General features: G+C 39.7%; 1 protein-coding gene across 4 annotated transcripts in view; it reads left to right on the top strand.

The window, feature by feature from the left end:
• Positions 1-26,462, top strand: part of PLCH1 (phospholipase C eta 1) — a 181,843-nt gene extending 155,381 nt beyond the window's left edge. Inside the window, exons 12-24 of one of the 4 annotated variants that reach the window (XM_036444237.1) lie at positions 268-429; positions 3,125-3,196; positions 6,814-6,908; positions 7,238-7,335; positions 10,657-10,836; positions 10,928-11,035; positions 12,362-12,486; positions 15,519-15,603; positions 17,477-17,623; positions 17,853-17,932; positions 19,679-19,738; positions 20,144-20,498; positions 23,295-26,462. In XM_036444237.1, coding sequence (XP_036300130.1) covers positions 268-429; positions 3,125-3,196; positions 6,814-6,908; positions 7,238-7,335; positions 10,657-10,836; positions 10,928-11,035; positions 12,362-12,486; positions 15,519-15,603; positions 17,477-17,623; positions 17,853-17,932; positions 19,679-19,738; positions 20,144-20,498; positions 23,295-25,372 — 3,645 coding nt within the window. In that variant the 3' untranslated portion in view covers positions 25,373-26,462. The remainder of the gene's footprint in view (positions 1-267; positions 430-3,124; positions 3,197-6,813; positions 6,909-7,237; positions 7,336-10,656; positions 10,837-10,927; positions 11,036-12,361; positions 12,487-15,518; positions 15,604-17,476; positions 17,624-17,852; positions 17,933-19,678; positions 19,739-20,143; positions 20,499-23,294) is intronic. The other 3 variants (XM_036444241.1, XM_036444240.1, XM_036444239.1) reach the window with 3 other exon arrangements.
• Positions 26,463-26,783: the final 321 nt, after the last annotated feature.

Raw genomic sequence — 26,783 nt, 5'->3', positions numbered from 1 at the left:
ATTTCTCTAAGCATCAGATTTTGCATCTCTGAAATGGAAATGACAAAATAAGACTGTAAGAGGGTTGAATGTAGTCAAGACAATAAATTTTAAATGGGATTGGTGGGGGGAGAGGGAGGACCGACATGGTACAATAAGGTTAACTTATTACAGTAAATTGAGAGAGAATCAAATTATAAAAGCAATGTTGGCTTGAATGAAGGGGGTATTCTAATAGATTTTTGTATTTCTTAAGGAAAATCATTTCCATCACTTCATTCTTTGCAGAATAACGGGACCACTGAGCACCAGGTGGAGTCTTTCATAAGGAAAAAACTGGAGTCACTGTTAAAAGAATCTCAAATTCGAGACAAAGAAGATCCTGATAGTTTCACAGTGAGGGCTCTACTGAAGGCCACGCATGAAGGCTTGCATGCACACCTGAAGCAGGTATAAGATGCCCTCTGGTACTTGACCTTCTACAGGAAAAAGAAAGCATATCACATGTGTTGTTTCTGAACATTTGTCATTTGGGAAATGCTTCTCCAGTTTCATCCATTTCTATTGTATCTTCCTTTCTTTCTATTGCTTGAGAAATAAAAATCTCCTATTGCAAAATAATGTGAGAAATAGTTTAAAAGTTAGATGGGTGGAGCTGAAAATGACAGGAGAAAGCCCAACACCCCTGGACTCACCTTCCTCACGCATGTGCGGATGAGCAGAGAAGCTTGAGCCCACCACATACTGCAGCCTTCCTTCTGTCTGGGTTTGGTCAGCCTCCATGCCCTGTTGATTGTATTTCCTGGATGTGTCTCCCATCTGTCCACTTTCCGTCGTCTTTGTGGCTGTGTCCCAATCTAGGCCAATGTCAGCTCTCACCTAGACTTCTCTTGCCCTTCTTCAATAGAATCTCCACTCTGAAATCAGCATGGTTCTTTAAAAATGCAAATCTGGTCATGTTACTCTACTGTTCACAATTCTTTGGTGACTTCCCATTACGCTGGGGATAACTAACAAATTCTTCGACGAGGCTTTCCAAGGACCTGCATCATTGCATCCTCGCCTACCTTTCCAGTCTTAGATTTCCTTATTTTCCTTGTCATATCACTTCTCACAGTTGTCATACCAGCCATGTTTATGCCACTGTCTTCCTCACATTACGTCTCCTCTGCCTGGAATACCCCATTCCCACATTTGTTCTAAGTACTGCTTAATCTTTAAATTCCAGGTTCAATGTGATATCTTAAAAGAGTCCTGACTTGAGTGCTAGATTGGGTTAGCTATCCCCTTTATATTGCCCACAGTAGCCTATTTTATCTTCTCTTTTCTGAAGTTTTAAAAGAACATTGGCAACTACTTGTTGAGTGTCTGTCCGTCTAACTAGACTATAGATTCCATGAAGACCAGAACCATTTCATTCTTGATAACCATTGTTGTGCTGCTCTTTAGTGCTTGGGACTTAGCAAGACCTTCATAAATAGTTGTTGAATGAATGGAGGGATATATTTTATATTGCACTTCTATATAAAGAGGTAGTGGGACGGGGGTGAGCCTGGCAAGAAGAATCCATATTTGATCACTAGCGATAGCTTTGTAACTTTGGATATATTCTTTAACTTCACTATATTTCAGATTTTTTTTTAATCTGTAAAATTGATGTTTTAATAATACTTGTCTCAAACAATAGTTGTATATATTAAATGAGAATATATGTAATGCACTTAGCATAATCCTTGGGGCTTAGTAGGTGCCTACTACATAGGACGCCCATTTACCTTAACTTGCCTGGGACCGCCCTGATTTATACCTATTGTCCTAGTGTAATTATTAAAAGTACCCCATTTCACTCTTAAATGGGTCCTGTTGGGACAGTAAGTGGCATGATCTCCCTATAGATGAGCTATTAGAAGTTGAAAGGAGCTTAGAATTTAATTGGGCCATTCCTCCTCCATTTCATAGATAAGAAAACAGGTCAGAAGAGGCTTGCCAAAGGACAATGTAGCCACTTGGTGGCAGGACTAGGTCTCCTAACTTAGAGAGCAGTGTTGCTTTTATGACCACATCTGCTACCTTCTTAATTTCAGGATTTTTGAACAGATAGTGATCAGCTTTAATAGATCTTCGAAGGCAGTTCACATATATAAACTGTCAACTAAAACTACCAGATAGCCTCCTATCCCACTAGTATTTTCTGAACTGCCTCTTTCTCCAATTAATAGTCTTTCCCACTCCCCATTCTAAATGGCATCTCTGATTAGTCCATATGGATGCCCTCCCTGGCTGTTTGGTTTTAAATAGTTTTGCTTACCCACATGTATTCCATGTATGAGGTTATCCCTGTTTCTTCTCGGTTTAGCAGGAAGTTCTGGGAGGACATGGCCTGCTGTGCTGGTCTCTCCTTAAACCATGTCATTTGTAATGAACACATTTTTAGGGTTGATAACTTAAGAAAAGTCTAAATCTTTTTAGCAGAGTGGCCTTCCTGCATCCTAATGAGAGAGAGGCTTGAGCAGGGAGATTTCTAGCCTAGAAAATTAACCCACATGGGGAAAATTCAGAGACCACCATATATCTTTCCAATGCTCACCACAGAGGGAATTATTTCAAAGAATAGCTAAGCTTTGCTCTGGTTTACTGAAATAAAAATAATCTTATTACCTCATACATATGCTTGGATTTTATTTATATTTAATGTTTTCAAAATTCCAAATAAGTGTTTGATCAATGTGATTTTTTTTTTTTTTTTGGTAGAATTGGCTCTTAATTATTTGTTTTTCACCATCTTTCAAAATGTAATCTATTTTAACTAAAGATGTTTTATCCCCACTCATGGCATTCTAAAGACTATATCCTATGCTGTGGAGAGCCTTGTGATCAGGTACTGGATGGGCCACTGAGAGGCCTTTGACCCCAGCTTTGGGCAGCTGCTGACTATTCCTATCTCCTGGCTGGTACCTGGGCCTCTCCATGTCAGTGCCCTCCTGGCAGACTCTGCCACCTTGTACTGGAGGGGCGTAGCAGGAGGAAGTGACCTCATGCTTCCCACCTAGAGGCAGACAGAGAGGTTTGCCTGCCATTTTGTCAAAACTAAGGAAAAGATAAAAGTAAAGAAGAAAAATAGTTATATTATGGTTTATTTTCTCAGCATCCAGATGTGACGGAGAGTGGAAAGAAATCACATGGACGATCTCTCATGACCAACTTTGGAAAACATAAGGTACTAATTGAGATTGAAAAATGAGTGAAATCCACTTAAGTTAAATTAAGTCAGGAAGGTAACTGGAGAATATCATCATGACCTTGGAATAACTGAAGATTGCTTAAATAGGACCTCAGAAAAGGAAAATATTGATAATTAAACTACTTGGAAATTTAGGAATTGCTCTTCATCAATAGTATCAAAAAGCAAGTAATACTAGGAAAGAATATTTTCAATACATACATCCGCTAGAGGTCTTGTATCCTGACAATATAAAGAATACCTGCAAATTAGTAAAAAAGACAGGTACCCTAAATAATAATAATAATAATAATAATAATAATAATAATAAACTGGGCAAAAGATTTAAATGGCACTTAACAAAAGACTTGAAATGGCTAATCTGGAAAAGGTGCTCACCTTTATCTGGGAAATATAAATTAACATGCGATTGAGATTCCATACACACCCACCACGATAGTAAACATAAAAAGATTGACAACACCCAGTGATAGTGAGGAAGTTAAACTCTCATACAATGCTATTGAGAATATGCATTTCTAATAGTACAAATAGGAAATAGTTTAAATGTCCATCAATAATAGAATGAATAAAAATTATTTTTACACAAGTAGTATTTATCAGCAAAAAGGACAAAATTGCAATTATAAACAATAATAAGATTTTTATAAAGATGATATTGAGCAAAAGAAGCCAGAGAGTACATGCAATTTGATTCCATTTATATGAAGTTTAAACACAGGCAAAACCAAATCTATAGGGTAAAAATCAGATTAGTAGTTACCTTTGGGAAGAATCAAAAGGCCTTGGAGTGTAGATAATAATTCATTTCCTCATTTGATGGTTTCATTTTGTGCATGTCATCATGCTGGGTGCTTATAATTCTTGTACTTTCCTCAATAAAAAGGTTATATAATTAATCAATTATTGGATGGTGAACTTTGTGCATGAGGTTTCTTAAGGACAGTTCTTGTGTTAAGGAATATTGTATCTGGAATTTCCTGCCCCATCAGTAGGATAATTTCTTAAAAGGTCCCCAAAATAGTTATTATAACAAAAAACTGAAAACAACCAAAATGTTCACCCATAAGCACTTCTTAAGTGAATCATGATTCATTCACACAATGGACAATTATGCAGCCACTAAAAGATGATCACTCTAAAGAACTCATCATGCAAAACATTAAGCAAAAAAGTAAAATGAAAAATGGATTACATGGTACATTAAGCATGATAAAAAGTGTTCAAACTTTATTTAAAGAAAATATATCATCATTTCCCCAAATATAATCTGCCATTGGTGATTCATTTCTTAATTCTTTTTACCTTTTATGTTAAAAATGAACTTCAAAAAGACACTTATTTTAACACCTCAAGGTATTAATTATATGTAGAATTAGAGAATATTTCATTTCTTGATTACAGCTACTGATTTAAATTAAAGTTCTTTTCCAAAGTATACCTTTTATGTTGTACTTGTGCTACCATAGAAATAGAATTTATTATGTCTCAAGCCATAAAAATGAATGCCCACAGATTAGTTATATATTATTTTAATAAATATTAATAGTATTTAAAATTGAAAGTTAATATTATGTAGCTTAGAGGATGACTTCCCATGCCATCTTATTTAATCACCACCACAATAATAATTCTTTAAAATAGATGTTATTGTCCTTCCCTTTTAAGAAACACAATAGGGCCGTAACGAGTTTGGCTCAGTGGATAGAGTGTCAGCCTGCAGACTGAAGGGTCTCAGGTTCGATTTCAGTCAAGGGAATTTACCTTAGTTGCGGGCACATCTCCAGTGGGATGATCAATGTTTCTCTCTCATCGATGTTTACAACTCTCTATCCCTCTCCATTCCTCTCTGTAAAAATCAATAAATATATTTTAAAAAAGAAGAAGAAGAAAAGAAAACACAATAGGAAGTTAGATAGGTTGATCGGCTTGCACATGAGATCCTCAGAGGCTAGGGCTCCCACACCATGTGCACCAAGGATTGTGAGTCATAACTAACACCTAAGAAGATTCTAGAACAAATTGATGGTTCACTGTGAGTACTACAGAGTTCAGTGTGTATGCCAACAGTGTAGCTAGTTTTTTATTTGTTGAGTATGAGACAATCTGAAAATGATGTGGGCTAATGGCAATGTGAGTATGGAGCCCCTTTCCTTTTTAAAGCTACATTCCCCAGATGTCCAGGGCACTCTGTGTGAAGGTCTTGCCTTTGTTTGTGAAAACTGTTTTGATGGCAAGGTTTTCTGTAATTTTCTCCCCATAATTTGTATTGTGAAGGTATGTGTTGCCAAATATTGGGGTTCTCTCCAATGTGATGGGAACAAAACCTCATCATTTCAAAAAGGTTTTATGTCTAACAGTGAATGTATCCAGATACCACCAGATTATTCCTGAAGCCTTTCAGCCTGATTCCTATGAGTAACAATTTCATTCTGCTGCTAGAAATTAAAAGAGGTCAAAATCTCAACAGAAAAACCACACACACACACACACACACACACACACACACACACACACAAAAAACCCTCAATTGAGCAGTTTGATATAGATGGTTATTTGAATGCATACTGATTAAAAGAAGGCATGGTAGTTATTATAATAATCCTATATAATAAAGAGGTAATATGCAAATTGATCATCACTCCAACACACAAGATGGCCGCCCTCATGTGAGCACAAGATGGCTGCCACAAGATGGCCAGCAGGGGAGGGAAGTTGAGGGTGACCAGGCCTGCAGGGGAGGACAGTTAGGGGTGACCAGGTTGGCAGGGGTGGACAGTTAGGGGCAATCGGTCCAGCAAGGGAGGGCAATTAGGGACAACCAGGCTGGCAAGGGAAGGCAGTTAGGGGTGACCAGGTTAGCAGGGGAGGGAAGTTGGGAGCGACTAGGCCGGCAGGGGAGAGCACTTAGGGGCAATTAGGCTGGCAGGGAGCATTTAGGCATTGATCATGCTGGAAGGGGCGTGGTTAGAGGGTGATCAGGCTGGCAGGCAGAGTGATTAGGGGAATCAGGCAGACAGGTAGGCAAGCGGTTGGGAGCCAGCAGTCCTGGATTGTGAGAGGGATGTCCCAGATTGGAGAGGGTACAGGCTGGTCTGAGGAATACCCTCTATCCCAATGCATGAATTTCATGCACCAGGCCTCTAGATAAAAATAATACTTCTGGATTTTTTAAAAATCAAATCTGCCTTTTAAAAGTCAACATAAATAGTGAGCTTCCTATAAAGATGATATGTTATTCCTTAATAGTATTTAAATAGATGTTACTTCTTTGACTATCATTCCTTATTGAGACTGTCAATGCATGACTAATAAGGTCTTTCGAAGAGTTACATTTTATGTGGCTTACAGGTCAATTTTAGAGCATGAAATCCTCAGTTTTGCCTTAGTATTATAATTATGGCCATGGCCATGCTTGTTATTAATGGTCAGGCAATCTGCAATATCTGGGCATTTATTCTCCCTCCAAGTTAGTGTGTGTGTGTGTGTGTGTGTGTGTGTGTGTGTGTGTGAAAGCCCATTCCATCCTGTGAATATTGTAGATCTACCTGATGCAGTGAGTTTGTTCTTAAGTTTACTGATTGTTTTTCCAGCAGAAAACCACAAAACCACAGTCTAAATCTTACAGTAATGATGAGGAGGAGGATGCACAGCAGAATCCTGGCAAAGAGATAGGCCAGCTGTACAGGTAGGTGTCTCCATGTTTCTTGCTCAGTCTCTCTGGGCCTCTCCATCCCCATCACCTTGGCTGTTTTAGTTGTTTGTGTCTTGAGAACTGGATCACAAGGTAAGGTGCTCAGTGCAGAGAGGCCTGTAAAGATAACTGGATATGAGACTGATTTTGAATGAGCTGTGAATTCACCATATAAGTAAGGTTTTGTACAATAATAGAAAAAATATTGAACTAGGAAACATGCTGGCCTGACTCCATGAGGAGCAGGTAAGCAAGGTAGAGTCAACAAAGGCCCACACTTCTTCCAGGTCTAAAGTATCATGAGTCCCTTGTGTATTTTACAGGTTGGGCCGCAGGAGGAAAACCATGAAGCTCTGCAGAGAGCTCTCTGATCTGGTGGTGTACACAAACTCTGTGGCAGCCCAAGACATTGTGGACGATGGTAAGGATTGAGTGTTTTTTTCTTCTGGATAAATATCCTTGACCTTTCTTTGTCAACAGTTAATTAATCTTTTGTTAATCAGATCATCAGCACACATTTTTGGAACTGGGTAAAATCCAACTTGAGTTGTCAGGAAACTGATTACCAGTACCAAGCTTTTAGCTCACAGGGAGGCCTCTGTTGACTACTGGGGTTGCATGATTGTCTAGAGGCCAGAGAAACTTCCTTCAGGGCAGAAGAGGATTTTATTATAAAAAAGACATATGTGTCAGAGTAGGGCTTCCCCCACACTTGAACTATAGAGACCTGCCCTGGTTTGATGGCCATTCCCAATGTGAACATCCAGGAGAAAAGAAGAAATTTAATTGGCTTCAAGAACACGTTGAAAAGCCTCCTATTTTCTCACTGGAAATTTTGACTTTGATGAAAACAATTTAATCCAAAGATTGAGGTTTCAACAACAAAACAAAAACAAAAAAAAGAAAGAAAGAAAAATTTCAGAAGTGCTGACCCTTCACTGAATTTTCACCTATTAATTACCACAAATTGGGTTGAGAAATTCTAGTCACAACTGTTCTTATCCTAGGCTTTCCTGTTAGTTGCTCTTTTCCCCTTTATTCTCAGCCCTTCTCATTTCTGTTTTGTCCAGTTAATGAATGTTTATAGACATAAACTATGGTCATGTGGCTTTTCAATCTACTTTGAATTGAGTGGAAGTTAAATGTAAATCAAAATCTCCCATTTTCTCAGTAAGTCTTAGAGAAGGGAAATGACATTGTGGTGACTTATGTCCTCACAAACCTCTAGAATTTTTCCTCAGATCTCTTTTCCCCACTTCTAACTTGCAAGTGTATCTTTTTCTATCTGTAGATTTCTTCTTCAAGTAGTGACATAACATTTTTAAATTAATTTCATGTGAGAACATAATAACCTGTAGAATTCTCAGCATGTGAACAACAAACACATTCTTTTTTTTTTTAATCTATATTTTATTGATTTTTTACAGAGAGGAAGGGAGAGAGATAGAGAGCTAGAAACATCAATGAGAGAGAAACATCGACCAGTTGCCTCTTGCACACCCCCTACCGGGGATGTGCCCACAACCAAAGTACATGCCCTTGACCGGAATCGAACCCGGGACCTTTCAATCCGCAGACCGAAGCTCTACCACTGAGCCAAACCAGTTTTGGCAACAAACACATTCTTGTAATAACTGCCCACAGCTAGAAAATAAATCTGGAGTGGTTCAATGGAATTGAAGGAGTTTTGGTTTGGAGGAATATAATTTCTAACAAATGCCTTAGGAAATCATAATTCTATTAGCTTAAAAGAAAATAGTATTGAGTACTGTTTAGGTCTTGAACTTCAGCTATTTTTCTCTTTTGTGGGTTTTCTTTTCAGCCTTAAAATGAGCAATAGACAATGAGCGAATGACTTATTCTGATGCAAAGCAACTCAACTGCATTAATGTATTAATTGACATATGCCTATCAGGGTCATCTTGATGACAATGTGGTATGCATATTTATGTGGAGAAACAGCAAATGGTGACACTGATTACCGTACTATATTATCTGCATTAAATTGTCAAAAAGACTATATTTTCTCCCATCATGTTCAAAGTATTCATCAAAATCCTCAAATAACATCATTTTTGGAATAATTGTGCTGTGAACTATGTTAATAAGTTAATGTCAAAAAACTATATATGATAGGGAAAGAGTTAATCTGAAGCACATCATCAGATGAAAAATGAATTCTCTAATTGCTTTGCTTCCCACCTGTATTTATGACTATTTCGAGCTCCAGCTCTGGCCAGTATTTCCTACCTAAGGCTGTACAACCCCCAAGGACAATGGGGCCCTGGGAGACTGTGCTCTAATAAACATGCACAATCAGGATATAATTCGGGTCAGTGGCCCGGCTGGACGATAGCTCTACTCCTTGGTTTCATGGGCCATGTCACACAGTGTGGGTTCAGACATGCTCAGCTGTCACAGAACACATTGGAATGAAAATGAGGCTCTGGGCAAGTTTGGCTCTTTATCTAGACTGACCTTTCCCAGCAGGTCCAGGAGACAAATGGTGGTCATTTTGGGGGTGAGGTGTGGATGTTTGGGGAAGAGGTGGTAGTATTGGGGATATTGTAGACAAGGAGCAAAAGATGGGATTGGGGAAAGGGTAGGATATTAAATATTTGGAGGTTTACCCCATCATTACCCCAAACCTGCAGTATCCTTGGCCCTGGACTGACCCGTCCTGATGTCCAAGCAAGCATTTTAATATAAGCTTCCTGCTTGTTTACCTCCTGTTATTTTTCCATTGCTTATAAACTTGGGGAGGTGGATGTTTATTCTTATTTATGAAACATTATTTCTTTATAATGCCTTTTGAACTCTTTCTCCATTGTAATTTTTATCTCCCAAATATAATTATAGTTCTATAATTCTGTTCAAATTAACCTAAAAACTCAAATTTAGTTTTTTTGGAATTGTATTTTTTTTCTTTATTTCTGAATGCTATTAGTTAATACATGATTCCCATGTGTGCTTTTTTAGATGAATGCCTTCAATGAATGTCTCCCTGTTGTCAAGACTAAGTTACACAGATAGTTTTATTTATCTATGCTGTTTATATCTTTGGCAAAGACATTCTTTTTGAATTATGCACCGAAATTTTTTCTCCTGCCCACCCTGTTCATACCAGCTAGATAGAGGAGAACTAGTGAGATGGTCTAAGTCAGCGTTTTTCAACCGCTGTTCCGCGGCACACTAGAGATGTTGCCTGGTGTGCCGTACGTAGGTGCAGACAAGACAAGAATTTTATAATTTTTCACTATTTTGTTTACTTAATATTTCATAATAAAGTAATTATAAAATACTTTCTTTGTGTTTATTTGATTCCTATTCAAGAGAATTACTTTATATATAGTCAATATAGGCACAGAGTTAAATTTTTTAACATTTTCTAATGGTGGTGTGCCTCGTGATTTTTTTCATGAAACAAGTGTGCCTTTGCCCAAAAAAGGTTGAAAAACACTGGTCTAAGTCTTGGGAGAACATGGGACCTCAAAACAGGCACTTATCTCAGCACAGTTCATTTTTGGCCTCAAAATGTCAAAACAGTCCCAGGATGGGATTATATGGTTCTTTCTTGCTCAAGAGTTGCCTCCACATTTTTACAGTGGGTATAATCTGATATATTATTAGGTCTTTGGTAAGTGGTTGGGTGTTTTTTTTGTTTTTGTTTGTTTGTTTTGTTTGTTTTGTTGTTGTTTTGCTGTAGTTCTCACTTTTGTCTTTTCTTTATTGAAAACTTCAGGAACCACAGGAAACGTGTTATCATTCAGTGAAACAAGAGCACACCAGGTGGTTCAGCAGAAATCAGAGCAGTTCATGATTTATAACCAAAAGCAACTCACAAGGATTTACCCCTCTGCCTATCGTATTGACTCCAGCAACTTCAACCCACTACCCTACTGGAACGCAGGCTGCCAGCTAGGTATGCACCCCTTGGGAAGGTGTGGTCTTCTTCATGTCTTGAGTCTATGCTGACATTTTGCCTAATTCTCTCAAACCTTGAACTTGCGCAGTGGCACTGAACTACCAGTCTGAAGGGCGAATCATGCAGTTAAACCGAGCCAAATTCAAGACAAATGGAAACTGTGGCTATGTCCTCAAACCCCAGCAAATGTGCAAAGGTATGTGTTAATTTCCTAGTTGTTATCTGAAGGCAGGTGACCTCTATTGAAGGAGCTCTCTAGAAAGTGTGATGTCCAGTATTTAGCAACACGATTTAAAAAAAGAGGTAGGTTCAAGTTGGAGTGTAAATTAAAACTCTTGTCACGCTATGATGTGTAGAATGTTCCCTCCTGAGGTTTTGCATGTGAAAGAGGACAGGGGTAGCAATGGATTGTCATCTGAAATCCAGTGCCCAGCATGACATTCATTCATTGAGAATTACTTCTAAATTGGACTGTCTACCATGACTAAGGTCTGAGCCATCTCAGAAGCTTTCTTAGGGTGTATGAGTTGGAAATCTGGTGGCAAAATTAAAATACCACCCGAAACAATTTTATCAAGCCCTTTATTTTTGTAGTTTTAAAAATATATTTGTATTGATTTTAGGAGGGAGGGAGAGGGAGTGAGCAAGAGAGAGAAAAATCAATAATGAGAAAGAATCATTGATTGGCTGTCTTCTGTATGCCCCACAGTGGGGCTCAAGCCCACAACCCGGGAATATGCCCTGACCAGGAATCGAGCTCTGACCCTCCCGCTTTATAGGTTGTTGCTCAACCACTGAGCCACACCTGCTGGGCTTATCTAGCTCTTTAGTCAATATGGTCCAATTACAAAACAGTGTTAATAAAAGAGGAAAGATAATGTAGTGTTAGATTAAAAAAAAACCATGCTTATTAAAATTCTCCAAATTGGAATTCCAGTACAAAATAGTGCTAATAAGAAATAAAGATAATGTCATTTTAGATTGGGGGGGGGCATGCTTTTTGGTTCTGCTTATTAAAATTCTCCAAATTGGATTTTTAATAATTTAGGTTAAAATGTGTTGACAGGTGTATCTTCAGGATTCTTTACCTTGTATGTACTTTTTTTTTCTCTGCTATTTACTTAATTTCAGATTGTCTTTCTGTTTGTTATATTCACTCTATAGCCAATATAGTTTAGGTTAGGAAATTATTTAAATCTGACATAACTGTTCCCCTTCCCTATACTATTGCCCCCATGCCACGGTTGATAATTGCATTGCAGACACATGCTTTAAATTGGCCCATTCCTTTGATTTGGGAGCATGGATTCTACCAAAAGCCACAGCTATGGAAATGCCAGCTGCTATTGCCTTCATGCAGAGGCCACAATGATAGTTATCTGATAATTTCTTGGCTCTAAGACACAATCTAGTAACTCAGCACTTGTCATTTCTTTTTTTCTACAAGCTTTAGCTGTGTGTGTATGTGTGTGTGTTTCCATGCTACTAATGTTATATTTTAACATCTGCTTACTTGGCTTAGGTACTTTCAACCCTTTCTCTGGTGACCCACTTCCTGCCAACCCCAAAAAGCAGCTCATCCTGAAAGTGATCAGTGGACAACAGCTTCCCAAACCTCCAGACTCCATGTTTGGAGACCGAGGAGAGGTAAGCCACGTGTGACCCAGTGGTTAATTTTGTGACTATCTTATTGGGTTCACACTTCATCCAAAATATCAGGTACTGTGTGTGTGTGTGTGTGTGTGTGTGTGTGTGTGTGTGTTTATAAATGAGCCACTGATCTCAGCTCACTGGATATTAACTAGCTCTTACGGGCAAAGCACACCCAGTCCTTGGAGGCATGAGTTTATATGATTCAATTTATTATTCAAGACCGACATAGGAAATGCTAACATTGGGGTACAAAAAAAACTTTATTATTAATAGAAGCATTGCATAAGACTAATTTTCCACCCACCTTCCTCATCCCCTCCTCTCTGCTGCACATCAACCACCTGCTCTTGGCCACATTCTGAACCTTGCCATTACTTGCTACTCCTCTATAGCATGGTTTTAAAATGTCTCCTCTAGCCCTAACCAGTTTGGATCAGTGGATAGATCATAGGCCTGTGGAGTGAAGGTTCTCAGATTCGATTCCGGTCAAGGGCATGTACCTTGGTTGTGGGCACATCCCCAGTGGGGGGTGTACAGGAGGCAGCTGATTGATATTTCTCTCTCATTGATGTTTCTAACTCTTTATATCTCTCCCTTCTTTTCTGTAAAAAAAAAAATCAATAAAATATATTTTTAAAAATGTCTTCTCTATGACCACAGCATCCTGTCTTTACAGAGCTTTTATTCAATTGTTCCCATTACACCTAGTCTTGACTTTCTTGGCCACAATTTTCTCCCAACCTGTCAGCTCCTCCTATTTATGTTCATGCCCATCCTCTCAGGAGTGGCCCATCAGGCTCTTTGCCACTCCTACCTGTTAAACCATCATTTCTGGATTGTGAATGCTATGGGAAACCATGCAGCTCTACAGTTTAGTATCACCATAAACTCTTTGTCTTTATTAAATAGGCATCTCTTTACCTTTGTAATTAATACAGAGTCTGTGGAGTTAGAGTAATCTTTTAAATGTATAGGGATCATCTTTCTTTGTAATTAAAACAATGTCCAACCTCCTTATCTTGGCTTATAAGGTTCTTTATTAGGATATTATAACTTTTTTGAGCCATGGAACCCTTTGGTGTCTGATGAGGTCTTTCTCAGAATAATGTTTTTAAATGTATAAAATAGGGCCACACAGAAACCAGTTACATTAAAATTCAATTATCAAAATATTATAAACAAATTGTGACATACAAATATACATGTTTATTAATGCAGTAAGTAAATAGTAAGATTGGAGGTGGTCTAATAATTGTTAGAATTTTAAGTTGTGATGAGTATAGCTGATTCATGAAGATTTCTTCAACAACCATAGCATGACATGAGAACATCTGTGATTTCTATAAGAGACAAAACTGCAGTACTAATACTACTATGTTGTCCTTTAGTCAAAGGGTAATGAAAATAAAGATAGAGGTTTTTCTTCCCACCCTGGCTTCCATTATCCTCTCATGTTATTCATATTTCTGAGAATCAAATGACAATTTTTCTTGCTCCCAATCAGAAATTGTCATCTTTAATTTTCACTTTTTTTTCCTTGTCGTCGTTGTTGCTTTCCACATCTAGTAAATTACCATCTGTTAGGTGCCCTACCTCCCAATTTCTCTGTGGACTTGCTGCTACTGTCTGATTTTATTCTTCTCGTGTCTCACCTGGGTCACGGTGAGGTGAAGCAGACACAGTTATCTCTGGCTCACAGATGAGGGATCTACATTCTCTTTACTTGCTAAGCTTCTAAAAATGTTATTTTCTTGGACTTCAAACATTCTCTCTGCTCTCTTGGTTCCCTTTGGGTTTGAGTCCTTCATTGCTCATTATCTGGAACCTGCAATAGGTAATGAGCTTCCAGATGGTCAGCAAAGCAGGATGCCTTCTCCTAGAGGAGGGGTGATGTGGAGGGAGTGGGAGGAAGACTAAACACTCATGTTTTTTCTTTTTATTATTTTTAAATCTTTTAAAATCTTTTTTAATTTTATAGTATTTAATTTTATATTCTAGTACCACTGATTTAACTACATCAAAATTCACAGATCAATGAGGATAACCTCTATTAATTATTATATAACCCAATTCAAAGACAGAATTCTCAGAAAGCTTCTGTCCATCCTTGTCAGTACTGCTCCCTCATCAAACACCAACTCCTATCATAATAATTTTGTCTGTGCTCAAACTTTTTGTAAATTACTTTTTACAGTATTCACTCTTTGTGTCTGGCTTGCTCAACATTATGTCTATACTAGAGGCCCAGTGCATAAAAATTCATGCACTGGAGTGGGGATCCCTCATCCAGGCCTGTCTCCTTTCACAGTCTGGGAGCCCTCAGGGGTGGGAGGTGACCTGGCGATCAGGGGAAGGCGATGCCTCATCACACCTCTGCTGCTGCCACTGCTGGCAGAGCAAGCCTTGGCTGGCCCTGGTTACCTGAGCTTCAGGTGGCCCTGGGAGGCTGGGAAGTCACCATCAGAAGCTTGCCAGTGCCTTGGGTCAGCCCTAGGTGGCTGGGGGGCTGAGGGAACTGGGCACCGCCATCTTGTGGTTGTGGGTGCCACCATCTTTGAGGGCGGGGAAGACAATTAGCATATTCTTTCTTTATTAGATAGGATAGTGGAAATTGTTCTTTTTCATTGTTGTATAGTATTCATTAAATGGATATTTCATAATTTATTCATCCCACTCATAACATACATTTAGGTTGTTTTCAGTGTCACTATTATGAATACAGCTGCTCTGAGCATTTGTACAGAGACAAAAACTCACATATATGTTGGGTGTATATCCTGAACTGAAGTTGTAGATCATTGAGTAAAGTTTGTATAGCATTAATAGATATTGGCAAACAAAAATTTAATCCATTTTTTTTCTGTCCCATGTAGCTGTATTTATTGCACCTAGTACAGTTTCTTTTTCTTGTTAAGTACCTAATAAAATGGGTTACTGCTGAATTGTAGACCTTTGGGCCAGTATTCTCATATTAATTAACACTTGCATAGAAATGTATGAATCATTATAATACACTCTCTTTATAGATCATCGATCCTTTTGTTGAAGTTGAAATTATTGGATTGCCAGTAGATTGTTGTAAAGATCAAACCCGTGTGGTGGATGACAATGGTAAGATGATAACCTGTGTTCACTTTAATCAGGGTGGTCTAGAAATAGAATTTACACTGAAACAGAAAAAATGTGTCTATGTAGAACAGAAATTCCTAAAGTCCATAACTGCCACCTGAGTTTGTTAAGGGTTATTCAACACATAAAACTAAGTAAACATAGAATTAATGAATGAATGAGATGTTTTGATGGACATTGCAATGTAGGCTCTCGAGATTTTTGCTTTCAAACCAAATTTTTTTTTTTTTCCTCATGAAAAGAATAAATTCTATTTTTAAAGGGCTGAGTTAAAACTCCACTTAGGAAAATGCCTCCGTCCTGTTTTTATATTGTGTTTTTATTATGGACATCTATGTCCTGATGATTTCTCCTGTTTTCTGGAGCATGTGAGACTCTAAGGCGCAGGCAGCATGCTCTGGCAAGTCTTCTTCTTGAATATGCACATGTGGCGAATGGGCAGCATCCTTGTATTTTTGGCTCTAATGTAAAGACCACTTTCTCTACCCAACCTTCGTGTCTTTTCCTTTGCAATCATCTAAAATTGTGCTTGTTCATATGTTTGATAAACATTATTGCATACTTGTTCTTCTCAATTCTCAGAACATTGGAGAGATGAGAAATTCAAAGAGCGTTCTGAAGGGGAGTTTTTCTAAGCACTACTTTAAGGAGAGGAATTTGGGGGTAGAAGAGTAGCACAGACTTATTACTTAAGTACCATGCTTAAGAACTTCCTATATTGCATTTTCCTATCAGTGTTCAAAGTTTTTTTTCACCCAGAAGTAATTGAGAGGTCATCACTAAGTCAAGACAAAGAAAATTTCTTCTTTTGCTCAGGAGGGACTGTGTTTCAATGCTTTTCAGTCCATAATTACACCATTAGCGGAAGTGTTTAACAGGGTTAAATGCTGATGCCCCCAAGTGCATACATTATAACAAAATTTATATTCCTTTTCAGAAAGGAAAAACTTATAGAGTACTTAAATTTTTATCAATTTAAATAATTATTTTATCTGAGAGAATCTTACCAAGAAATAAAGTTTTTTTTTCATATAGAATTTGAATTGGATTATAGACCTTTCTATTTATTTTTAGTAGCTATAAAAATACTTCATCTTTATGTAGTAAGGTCTTGCTTCACAAGAAGCCATGAGTAATCATTAATAAATAGTCTAATTAGGCAATGTTACTAATTGTGTGCCCCTAGGCACATTATTTTCTCTGAACATCAAGTTTTCAACTATAAAATTATTTTCCTACTTAAAAAAAAGGAGTATGTGTTACCTGTGTAATTTTTGAATGTTGGTAATACACATTTCTTTTTTCTTCAATAGAAGAAAACAAAAACAAACCCTGATCTACCACCCTTAGAAGATTGCCTTAAGAATTAAATAGCATGATATCTAAGCATTGAAATCTGCAAGACACCTTCCTTATGAAACACTTGCTAGTGATTATTGCAGCAGCAGAATTTTTGATGAGCGAGAGGCATAATTCTCTTGTGGGGATGGGGGTGGGAATCATCCTTTATAATTTTATGCTAAAACATTGTTAGATCCCTACTATAGCTATTTTGACCTCATTGAAGCATCCTGAATATTGTGTGATAGAGCTTTCTCTGCAGTGCAATTTGGCATCAAAGATTATTAGAATAAATGTAATCATTTACAGGCAATTTTCTTACCAATTATTTTCTAGCAATGGGGTAAATTCCGAGGCTTTATTTCAGTAAGGCATCATGGGGCGGCTTGGTCTTCTGTATGAGTTTAATAACCATTGCAAGCAATTTTCACTGCCTGCTTTGCAGATGTTGTGGCCAATTCATTTTTAGCCAACCCCTTTGCTTTTCTGATTTTTCTTTTTCTGTTTCTCGGAGGATTTAACCCTGTGTGGGAAGAAACCCTGACATTTACAGTACACATGCCAGAAATAGCTTTGGTTCGGTTCCTTGTGTGGGATCACGATCCTATTGGACGAGACTTCGTTGGACAACGAACCGTGACCTTCAGCAGCTTAGTGCCTGGTAGGTACGGCCTGGCCTTTCCTCTCTAGACTGGCCATTTCATTTTCTTTGGAAGATTTAATATAGGGTGTTGATATACACAATGTGTGACATGTTAAACGCGTTGTGTGGCAATATGTGTGTGGATGTGCTTTGTGAAATGTAAAGTCAAAATCCTAATTTGATTGTACCGGTGGGGAAGCTAAATGCAAGTGCAATGAAAGAAAACTGCCTTCTCTTCTCTTATCAGGCTACCGGCATGTCTATTTGGAAGGGCTGACAGAAGCATCCATATTTGTTCACATAACCATCAATGAAATCTATGGAAAGGTGAGCAAGATTACAGGGGTTAAAGCTACATGTAACAATCAGATGGTCCTTAACCAAGTTACTTACTGACTAATTGCATCAAAGGACTGTACCTCCTGAGCAGAAAATTGTAGGGAAGCTCATGGAGCCCTGTGCTCTCCTGTGCTCAGGTCCCCATCCACCTGCTCCTAGGGGTGTGTACCCACTCCTTCCTCCCAGCAGGTCCCTCTGGGCTTGACAGAAAACTATTCTCTCAAGTGATCATTGGTTAACACAGTGGAGATGGAGTTAAATGTTGATTTAAAAAATATATATATTTTATTGATTTTGTACAGAGAGGAAGGGAGAGAGATAGAGAGTTAGAAACATCGATGAGAGAGAGTCATCGATCAGCTGCCTCTTGCACACCCCTTACTGGGGATATGCCCGCAACCAAGGTACATGCCCTTGACCGGAATCGAATCCAGGACCCTTCAGTCCCCAAGTTGACACTCTACCCATTAAGCCAAACCGGTTTCAGCTAAATGTTGATTTTTTAATTTTAATTCTTATTCTTAAAAAATCCCAGCTGGCTGCAATGAAAAATGTGTGTGCCTCAGATGTGTGATGAATTACTTGTCCTAACTAAGCTGTGATTCCAGCCAGTTCTAGGCAGGCTGCCTTCATTGGATGCCATTTATATTTAATAGAAAACCTAAAATTCAAGAATGAAATTTAAAGCCACCCACAGGGCTTAAGAAAAAGACCACAAAAATGTATTATATTCTAGTTCTCTCCTGACACCGCTCACTTCACGGTACGACTCCCTCGAGGTTTATAAATCAATAGGCTGTCCTCTGGTCGTGCCAAGTAATTGGAGACTTGGCCACTGGAATGTGTTTGCAGAACCAGCTGGGATTCGGAGGGATTCTGAGAGCACTGAGTAAGGCCCAGGAATACGGTGGTTCTTTCCCAGAAAGAATGCGTAGCGTGGGGCTTCGCTGCAGAGGCATATACTACATCCTCTGAGCCTCAGCTTTCTCACCTTGTAAGTGTGGAGTAAAAATAGTGCCTACCTCATAAATAAATAACTGTTATCCTTAGAAGGCTGCCTGCCACATAATAAATGCTCAAAAATGTTGGCTGATATTAATCTTACCACGACAAAAGGCAATTTCTAAGGAGTGGATGAGCTCAGCCCCAATTAGGGGTGTATGTTTCTCACATCAGTCTTATGTGATGGGATGTCTGAGAATCTAATCTCTAAGAGTGATGCAGTTTTATTCCTTGACTCTCTACGCCTCGTCCTAGGTTTCTGTTTGTGCTGCTTGTTGATATTTTTTTCCTCTGGCCTAAATACACACAGACATAAATGATCGAAAAATGACTCTTGGATTTCTAGGAATCCTAGGGTAACTAAGTAGTTTTTTTCTAGCATTTATCATACTTGACGGGAAATAATAAAATTCAGAAGCTGTTTAAAAACTTAATCCAGAAATAAATAAAAACATGAAAAAGAACATGTTCCGCAGGACTCCTCTCTCCTAAACAGTGTCCACTTAGACGTCATAAAATTTATTACTTTGAAGGTCTGTTTGGGTTGGGATGCACAAACTTCCATGCGGTGGTGGTGAGTGGAGCCATGAATGAACCTGTGGCTGACATCACTGAAACCCCAAGACAGGGTTTAGAGAAGCCTCTATGCATTTTTTTTTTCTTTCATTTTCACTTGTGCCACCGTGAACTGAGCCCAAACTGTGATTTGTCTGTTTGTCTCTCCCCTTGCAGTGGAGCCCTTTGATACTCAACCCCAGTTACACTATCTTGCACTTTCTAGGAGCTACCAAGGTAGTTTGCTCCGCATGGTGATGCTTTGTTCTTGCTGACATACGTCTCTTTTTAAACCGTTATGGCCTCATGCTCTCTCATGTCACTCCATTTTCCTGCTTCCCAGTTTGAAACACACATCTGTTTGCTTTAAGGCAGCCGAAGTTTTTAACAGTCCGTTAACTGTGAAAGCTTTTCCTGCCCCCTCGTCACCTCTGGGTAGGGAACGAAGTAAGGTGCATAAGATGTGCATGACGCTGTGCAAACATGCTGTGAGCTGCCGTCTCCTTGGTCTGAATATCTTGCAATGGCTGATGGTTTCCATTTTGTAATTCCATTTTTTCATGAGCTGTCATCTTAAAAAGAGCACGCTGTGGACACCCGTGCCTGCACTGACTTTGCGGTGGGTCCTTTTTGTATCTGCAGAACAGACAGCTCCAGGGCTTGAAGGGCCTGTTCAATAAGAACCCCAGGCACTGCTCTTCGGAGGGCAATGCCCACTATGTGCGGAAGCGGTCCATCGGGGAGCGGATCCTGCGCCGCACGGCCAGCGCGCCGGCCAAGGGCAGGAAGAAGAGCAAAGTGGGCTTCCAGGAGGTGGTGGAGGTGAGGGAGCCCGCGCCCGAGGCCGCCCGGGCTCCGGATGGCGTGGTGAGGAGGACCGCCAGGAGCCTGCAGGCGCGCCCGGCCTCCATGCCCGTGGACAAGTGCTTCCTGGGCGCTCTGTCGCTGCCGGTATCCGAGACGGCAAAGGACCCCGACGGCAGAGAAAGCTCTCTGGGTAAGTTGCTTTACGTTACTCTGCAAAGAAAGCCCTGTGAGCGGCATTGTGGTCTCTAGTTATTATAATGTGTGGTTGACATGCGTAGTCAAAGTAAAACACACTGAAAAATAAGTAGTTGTTAAAGTTATTTAAAAAAATATATATATGAATATATATGTGAATATACATATGAATATAGATATGAATATATAATATATATGTGTATAGATAAATATTATATATATATATATATATATATATATATATATATGTATATATATGTATGTATGTATTTGTATTGATTTCAGAGAGGAAAGGATAGGGAGAGGGAGAGAGAGAAACACCAATGATGAGACTCATTAATCAGCTGCCTCCTGCAAGCCCTCTACTAGGGGATAAGCCTGCAACCCTGGGCATGTGCCTGACCAGGAATCAAAGGATAACTTCCTTGTTCAAAGGTCAACACTGAGCCACACCAGCCAGACTAACCACTGAGCAACATCGGCTGCACTAAAGTTATTTTTTTTAGACCAGATTTTAAACTTTGGGGAGAGGGTGGTAGAAGAGCTTAAGCCTAAACTCACACTGCCATCTGAAAGTGACAGAGAGGGAAGAGACACCAGCAGGGGCGATTGCAGGGATCTGCTGGGTCTGGAAGGGAGAGGGGACACCTGCAGAAAACGAGCAAGACCTTGGTTTTCTCGGTGGGTACCTTATATACTGATTGTTCCCAGGTTGAATAGGAATGTGTTGATTTTTCTGAAGTTGGATATAGTTATATTTCTCTTCCCAACGTATAAAACATTTCTGTGATTGGGAATGTTCATGGAGAAAGAGGAAAAACCAGATGTTAAAGCAAGTTGCTATCCTCACTTAAACATTTCTGATTCCTCAAGAGGTGGCTCAGGCGCTGTTTTCCTGTGGCCTCGTTTCCCCGATCCCTGGATGCTGCTGGGAAGGCAGCCAGGCTGCAGCTCCTTCCGGGTTATAGGCTCCTCAAGCCTGTTACCCAGCTGTTCCCTGATTTGAGCAGAATATTTCCCTCATATCAAGAACTTGATAAGCAGTGAGGCTTGCCTTGCAATGTACCAAAGACTTCTTGGCTTGTGTCGGTGACTCCTTCTCCTGACTTATTCTAGAATAATTTAGCACCCAAACTGTGTTCATTTCATGTCTCTGAAACAAGTATGTTCTAATTAAATCAGGATAATTTCAGACAAGTCGAATGTGATACCTATTTCTTTTAGGAAATTCTCCTTTGAGTCATACAGTCTAATTTCAATAATCAACTTCTCACAAGCACCATTTTGCTTATATTAATTTTTTTTATTTTAAAGATATTCTAGGGAGACACACCAATTTTTGAATGGCTTATTTGAATAAGAAAAAAGGAGTTTAAAAGTCTTAAATTTTTGCTAAGAGGAATATCAGGGGAGAGATGAAATACATGCTTCAAAATTTATATTAGCATTCCATTTGGGAGAAAATAAAACTACATTTCATAAAAATTGGTAGTCAATGCCAAAAAATTTTGTCAGTGCCAAAATTAAGATGTTAATAGCATTAAGGTGAGTTAGAAAGCAATATTGAGGTGATTTTCTTTTTTCCATTTTAAAAACAATAATGTAAGTTAGTCTTTTGTATATGTATATGTATATGTATATGTATATGTATATGTATATGTATATGTATATGTATATGTATATGTATATATAAAGTTTGTGGCAAATGTGGATTAATATATAGCCATGGAATGATTCAAGTTATAATGTAGAAAAATATTAATTGGTGAAAATGTTGAATATAAAATTCTATACATCGTTCTATTCCTCCACAAAAACATACAGTGCCTAACTCTGAGTAGTAACATCATTGGAAATTTAATTATTTTCCTTATAATTTTAGGGTTTATTAAAGACTTATGATGAATATTTTTAGTTAGGAAAATATTTAATAATTAAACAAATTATTTTTTATAGATCATGACTGAAAGCATTGAAATAGTATTAAAAGAATCTGATCAAGAATACTTAAACACCCAATATTGTCTTAGCACTATAATAAGCATGGTGGGGTACCCCAAATTGCTGTGATTTGTGCGTTTTTACAGTTTTCCTTACTGTGCTTGATATTTTGCTGCCTCGTGTAGGGGAGATTGCAATATAAAGTGTGTTTACTAGAAACAAAAATATGATAACAGAAAATTAGGCATTCACAGTGGCATAGAATAAGTGACCGATTCTTCAATTTTACATTTTAAAGCCAATATATTGACATTTTAATATACTTATTGCACCTTCCCTTTTGTTTTAGAAATTAATTATATCTTTTGCCAGAACAATTTTTCTAAAGATAATATGATTTGTACTGTTAATACATGTTTAACTCTGAAAACTTATAGTATCTTGCTTACAGGTACCACAATACTTTGTTTAACAGAGCTGTCTTGTTCTGTTTTTATTGCCATGCTTCTGTGTAGTACAAATCTGAATAGGAAACAACTTAAGGTAATCCTCACTGTAAAAGTATGGTAACTCATTGACATTATTATTATTATTATTTTGGATAATGAATATTACATTCTTAACTGATGTAATCAATATTCAAAGGAAACTTCAATGAAATTCCTATACATATATTTTACCATTCCATCACACAGATACTTTGTCGAAAATCTATGCAACCCATGATTATATCCTCTCACGATGTGACAGATTTACATTCTCCATTTGTCTGTCTGGAGACAAACATGAGTGTGTGCAGCTTCTACATAAAGTGCCCCATGTCACCTAAAATGTTGTTTGTTTCATTCAGCAGAGGACGAGGATGGCAGCAGAAATGGGAAGGCAAGCATAAAAGACCAACGTTTTCCACATTTCAGCAAAAAGTTATCCTCTTCCTCCAGCGCTCTCCTCCACAAAGACATCAGCCAAGGGGGCTCTGCTGCGTCCACCACCCAGATGCCAATCACAGAACAGGAGGGAGTGCCAGGTCCCAAGGGCGGGAGGACCAAACCAACCGTGTCAGGCGAAGGCCAGGAACACCGCTGCCCCAACAAACCTCTCTCCCCAAAGAAGCATTTGGCTCTTAACCCTGCAGTTAACCTCACGCAAGATCCGTACAGGGTGAAAGCTAAGGAGAATGGGAATGCTGGGGGCTCTGGGGAAGGGAAAGGCACATTGTCAGGAAGCATCCTTTCTCAGAGTGATCTGGAGATTAAAAGCGTGGATGGCAATGGCAGTAAGGGTAGAGCTACAACATCCTTTTCTTTGTCAGACGTCTCAACGCTCTGTCCTGACACACCTGACTTACATTCTACCAAGATTCTGCAGGAGAGTGACATTTCCCGTCTTATCGACAATGTCACCTTAACGAAAGAGAATGAGCCGGGCAGCTCCATCTCAGCACTGATTGGCCAGTTTGAGGAGACCAGGGATCAGTCTAACCTCACGGTTGTTTCTCCTCTTCGCGGCTCCCGTGTGAGGTCAGACCATCCTCCCTTGCCCATCATGGACCTAAAAACGCCCTTCAAGCATGACTTTCCCAAGGGAAAACCCAAGGCATCCTTATTCTGCTCAACTCCTGAGAGGATTGCATTAAGTCCTGAGACCTCTGAACACTCAACACACACAGTGGTTTGTGAAACTCCTAACGGCTCCAAAACCAAACTAGATGATGATCCTTCAGCTAAGGCCAAGACAGAGGGCGCGGACAGCAACCTGCCTTGTTCCTCTCACACGTCTCACTGCTGGCTACCAAAAAGTCCCACCCATGGGAAAGACTGGGGAACCCTGAGGAACAACAGCCTCGCCTCTTCCACCGACGTGACCCTGGGGGATGGAATCGCCGACCCCACACTCTGTTTAATTTCTGGGGGGAGCAGTCTCGTGGAAATAGAAGGAGACTCAGAAAACCTGTCCATAACCACCTATGATTACAGGCGAGAAGGCACCAGTCCCCTAGAGTCTCCTTTCAAACTGAAGTACAGCCGGGACGTGGTAGACCACTTTCAAAGAGGCCCAAGAAATGGCTACTGCAAAGCAATGCTCCCGCCTCCTGTCTCTGAAACATTCAACACTGGTCAAGATGTCAAAAGTCAGAGTCGTTCTTGTCTGGCCTATCCGGGTGCTGGTTTTATGCACAAGCACTTCTCCGGTTCTGATGCAAAGACGAACCAGACCTGCGTGCCCCTGTCTGGTGCCCACGACTTGCATGCCCCTGCCCCCAAGCAGTCGCAGCAGCCTGCCCTGCCTGCTCTGAAGCTACCCAGTCCTTGCAAATCCAAAAGCCTGGGGGACTTGACCTCGGAGGACATCGCCTGCAATTTCGAAAGCAAGTACCAGTGTATCAGCAAGAGTTTTGTCACCACGGGCATCCGGGACAGGAAGGGGGTGGCTGTGAAGACACAATCGTTAGAGCCTATGGATGCCCTGACCGAGCAGCTGCGGAGACTCGTGTCCCTGGACCAGGAAGACGGCTGCCAGGTGCTGTACGCCAAGCAGGATGCCCATCAGCTCCCCAGGGCGCTGGTCAGAAAGCTGTCGTCCAGAAGCCAGAGCAGGGTGCGCAATATCGCCAGCCGCGCCAAGGAGAAGCAGGAAGCCAACAGGCAAAGGGGTGGGAACCCCACCACCCACGTGGGTGGGGTGGTTCTTCGAAACAAGCCCACGGCGCCCGCGCCCTCGGGGAACCGACACTCCACAGGCTCCTACATAGCCGGCTACCTGAGCAACACCAAGGCCGGCGGCCTGGAGGGCCGGGGCATCCCCGAGGGGGCATGCGCGGCCCTGCACGCGGGCCACGCCGACCAGCTCTGTTCGGATCATTCTGTTTTGCAGACAGAGCCAAGCAGCGATGATAAACCAGAAATTTATTTTCTTTTGAGACTGTGAATTGCATAACGCTGCATTTCCAATGTTTACAAGGTATTCTGTGGGACCGTCAAGAGTTTTCAGTAAGCAAGCAGGGTCCTTGGCTTTTGAAATGGTTTGGACATGTGTTTTTTAAACTTGTATTTTGGTCTCCCTTTGACTCCATGAGTTCTTCCTGTGTATGCGATTATGTATAGACTTGGGTGGCATTCCCCCACGTACCTGTATGATCTTTCTCCCCTGTAGTGTGAACTCTGTTGGTATGAAATATGTGCATGCCCTTCATGTGAACCTTCTCAGCAGCTTGGGTGACCGTGTATGTATGTTTCACCTCAGATCACAGTCACCAACGCAGTCATTTTCACTCTCCAACTTGAGTTAGCTAAGAGACTTTGCAAAGGAGGAAGGGATGCATTCTTTATTTTTAAAGCCATTATCATCGTTCCTATTCTTCCTCCTTTGTTGAGAAGCCCAGATGCGTTTTTACAACTCGGTTAAAAGGTGATTAAAATCGTTACCTTACCTTTTAAGATTCCTCTCCCTCAACCAGAATAAGAGTTCTGGTAGCTACTCCCCCCTCAGACCCTCTCATTTTACAGCAGGCAGTGAGGGTGTGGAATAAAGCAAACTTCTGTATGCTAGTATAAGGTCAAACTTGTTTGTTTGACCTAAAATTTGTTACATATTTTTGCTAATGGCTTTGTATGTAACAAGAACACAGTTGCTGAGCTGTTTGCTGTACTTTTGAATTTTCTGATTGAATAATAGGCTGCAAATAATGGCTTTCAGAAGGAGGGACTTCCAGTAGCCAACAGTTGTAGCAGAAATTGAAAACTTCCCCCAAAGCTTTTGAGGAAAAAACAAAACAAAACAAAAAAAAACAACTCACAAAACTTTCTCCTAATAAAACCCAAGTGAACAGATAATTAGAAGAAACCTTTTCCTTCAGAGAGCCAAGTAACTATATTTTAGTACCAACATACATTATTTTCACTGTGAATCCATTTTTTTATTGCATGTTCAGATGTCTGTCTCTGCTTTTTTGTAACATTCACTGCAACGATGTTCTTTGGGAATTCATGAAAATATAATTAAAGCAGATTTTTAAACACTTGGTGACCCCTCCCCTCTTTCCCCGCCCCCCCCCCCAATTGAAGTTCATATGATGGACCATTAAGTTCAGAACTCAGAACACTTGAAAGTATTTCCTTTTCATCTTTTTGCAGCAGAAGGGATAAGTTCTACAGGAGACAGTTTTAAGCAGCAATTTATGTCTCTGGGTGTTTTCATTATGCTTCAAAGGCCATATTTGTAAGGGGACTTGAAAAGAAGTCAAATATAATGAGTTCCTTGCAGTTGGTGTTGATATTGCTGGTTTAAAAATATTCCTTCCTGCAGGAGAGGGTGGTTAAGAAGAGATCAACCAGTGAAC

Source organism: Pipistrellus kuhlii, unplaced genomic scaffold (genome assembly GCF_014108245.1).
Source record: "Pipistrellus kuhlii isolate mPipKuh1 unplaced genomic scaffold, mPipKuh1.p scaffold_m20_p_2, whole genome shotgun sequence".
NCBI lineage: Eukaryota > Metazoa > Chordata > Mammalia > Chiroptera > Vespertilionidae > Pipistrellus > Pipistrellus kuhlii.
The sequence above is the reverse complement of the archived record's forward strand: the minus strand, read 5'-3'. Positions and strand labels throughout refer to the sequence as shown.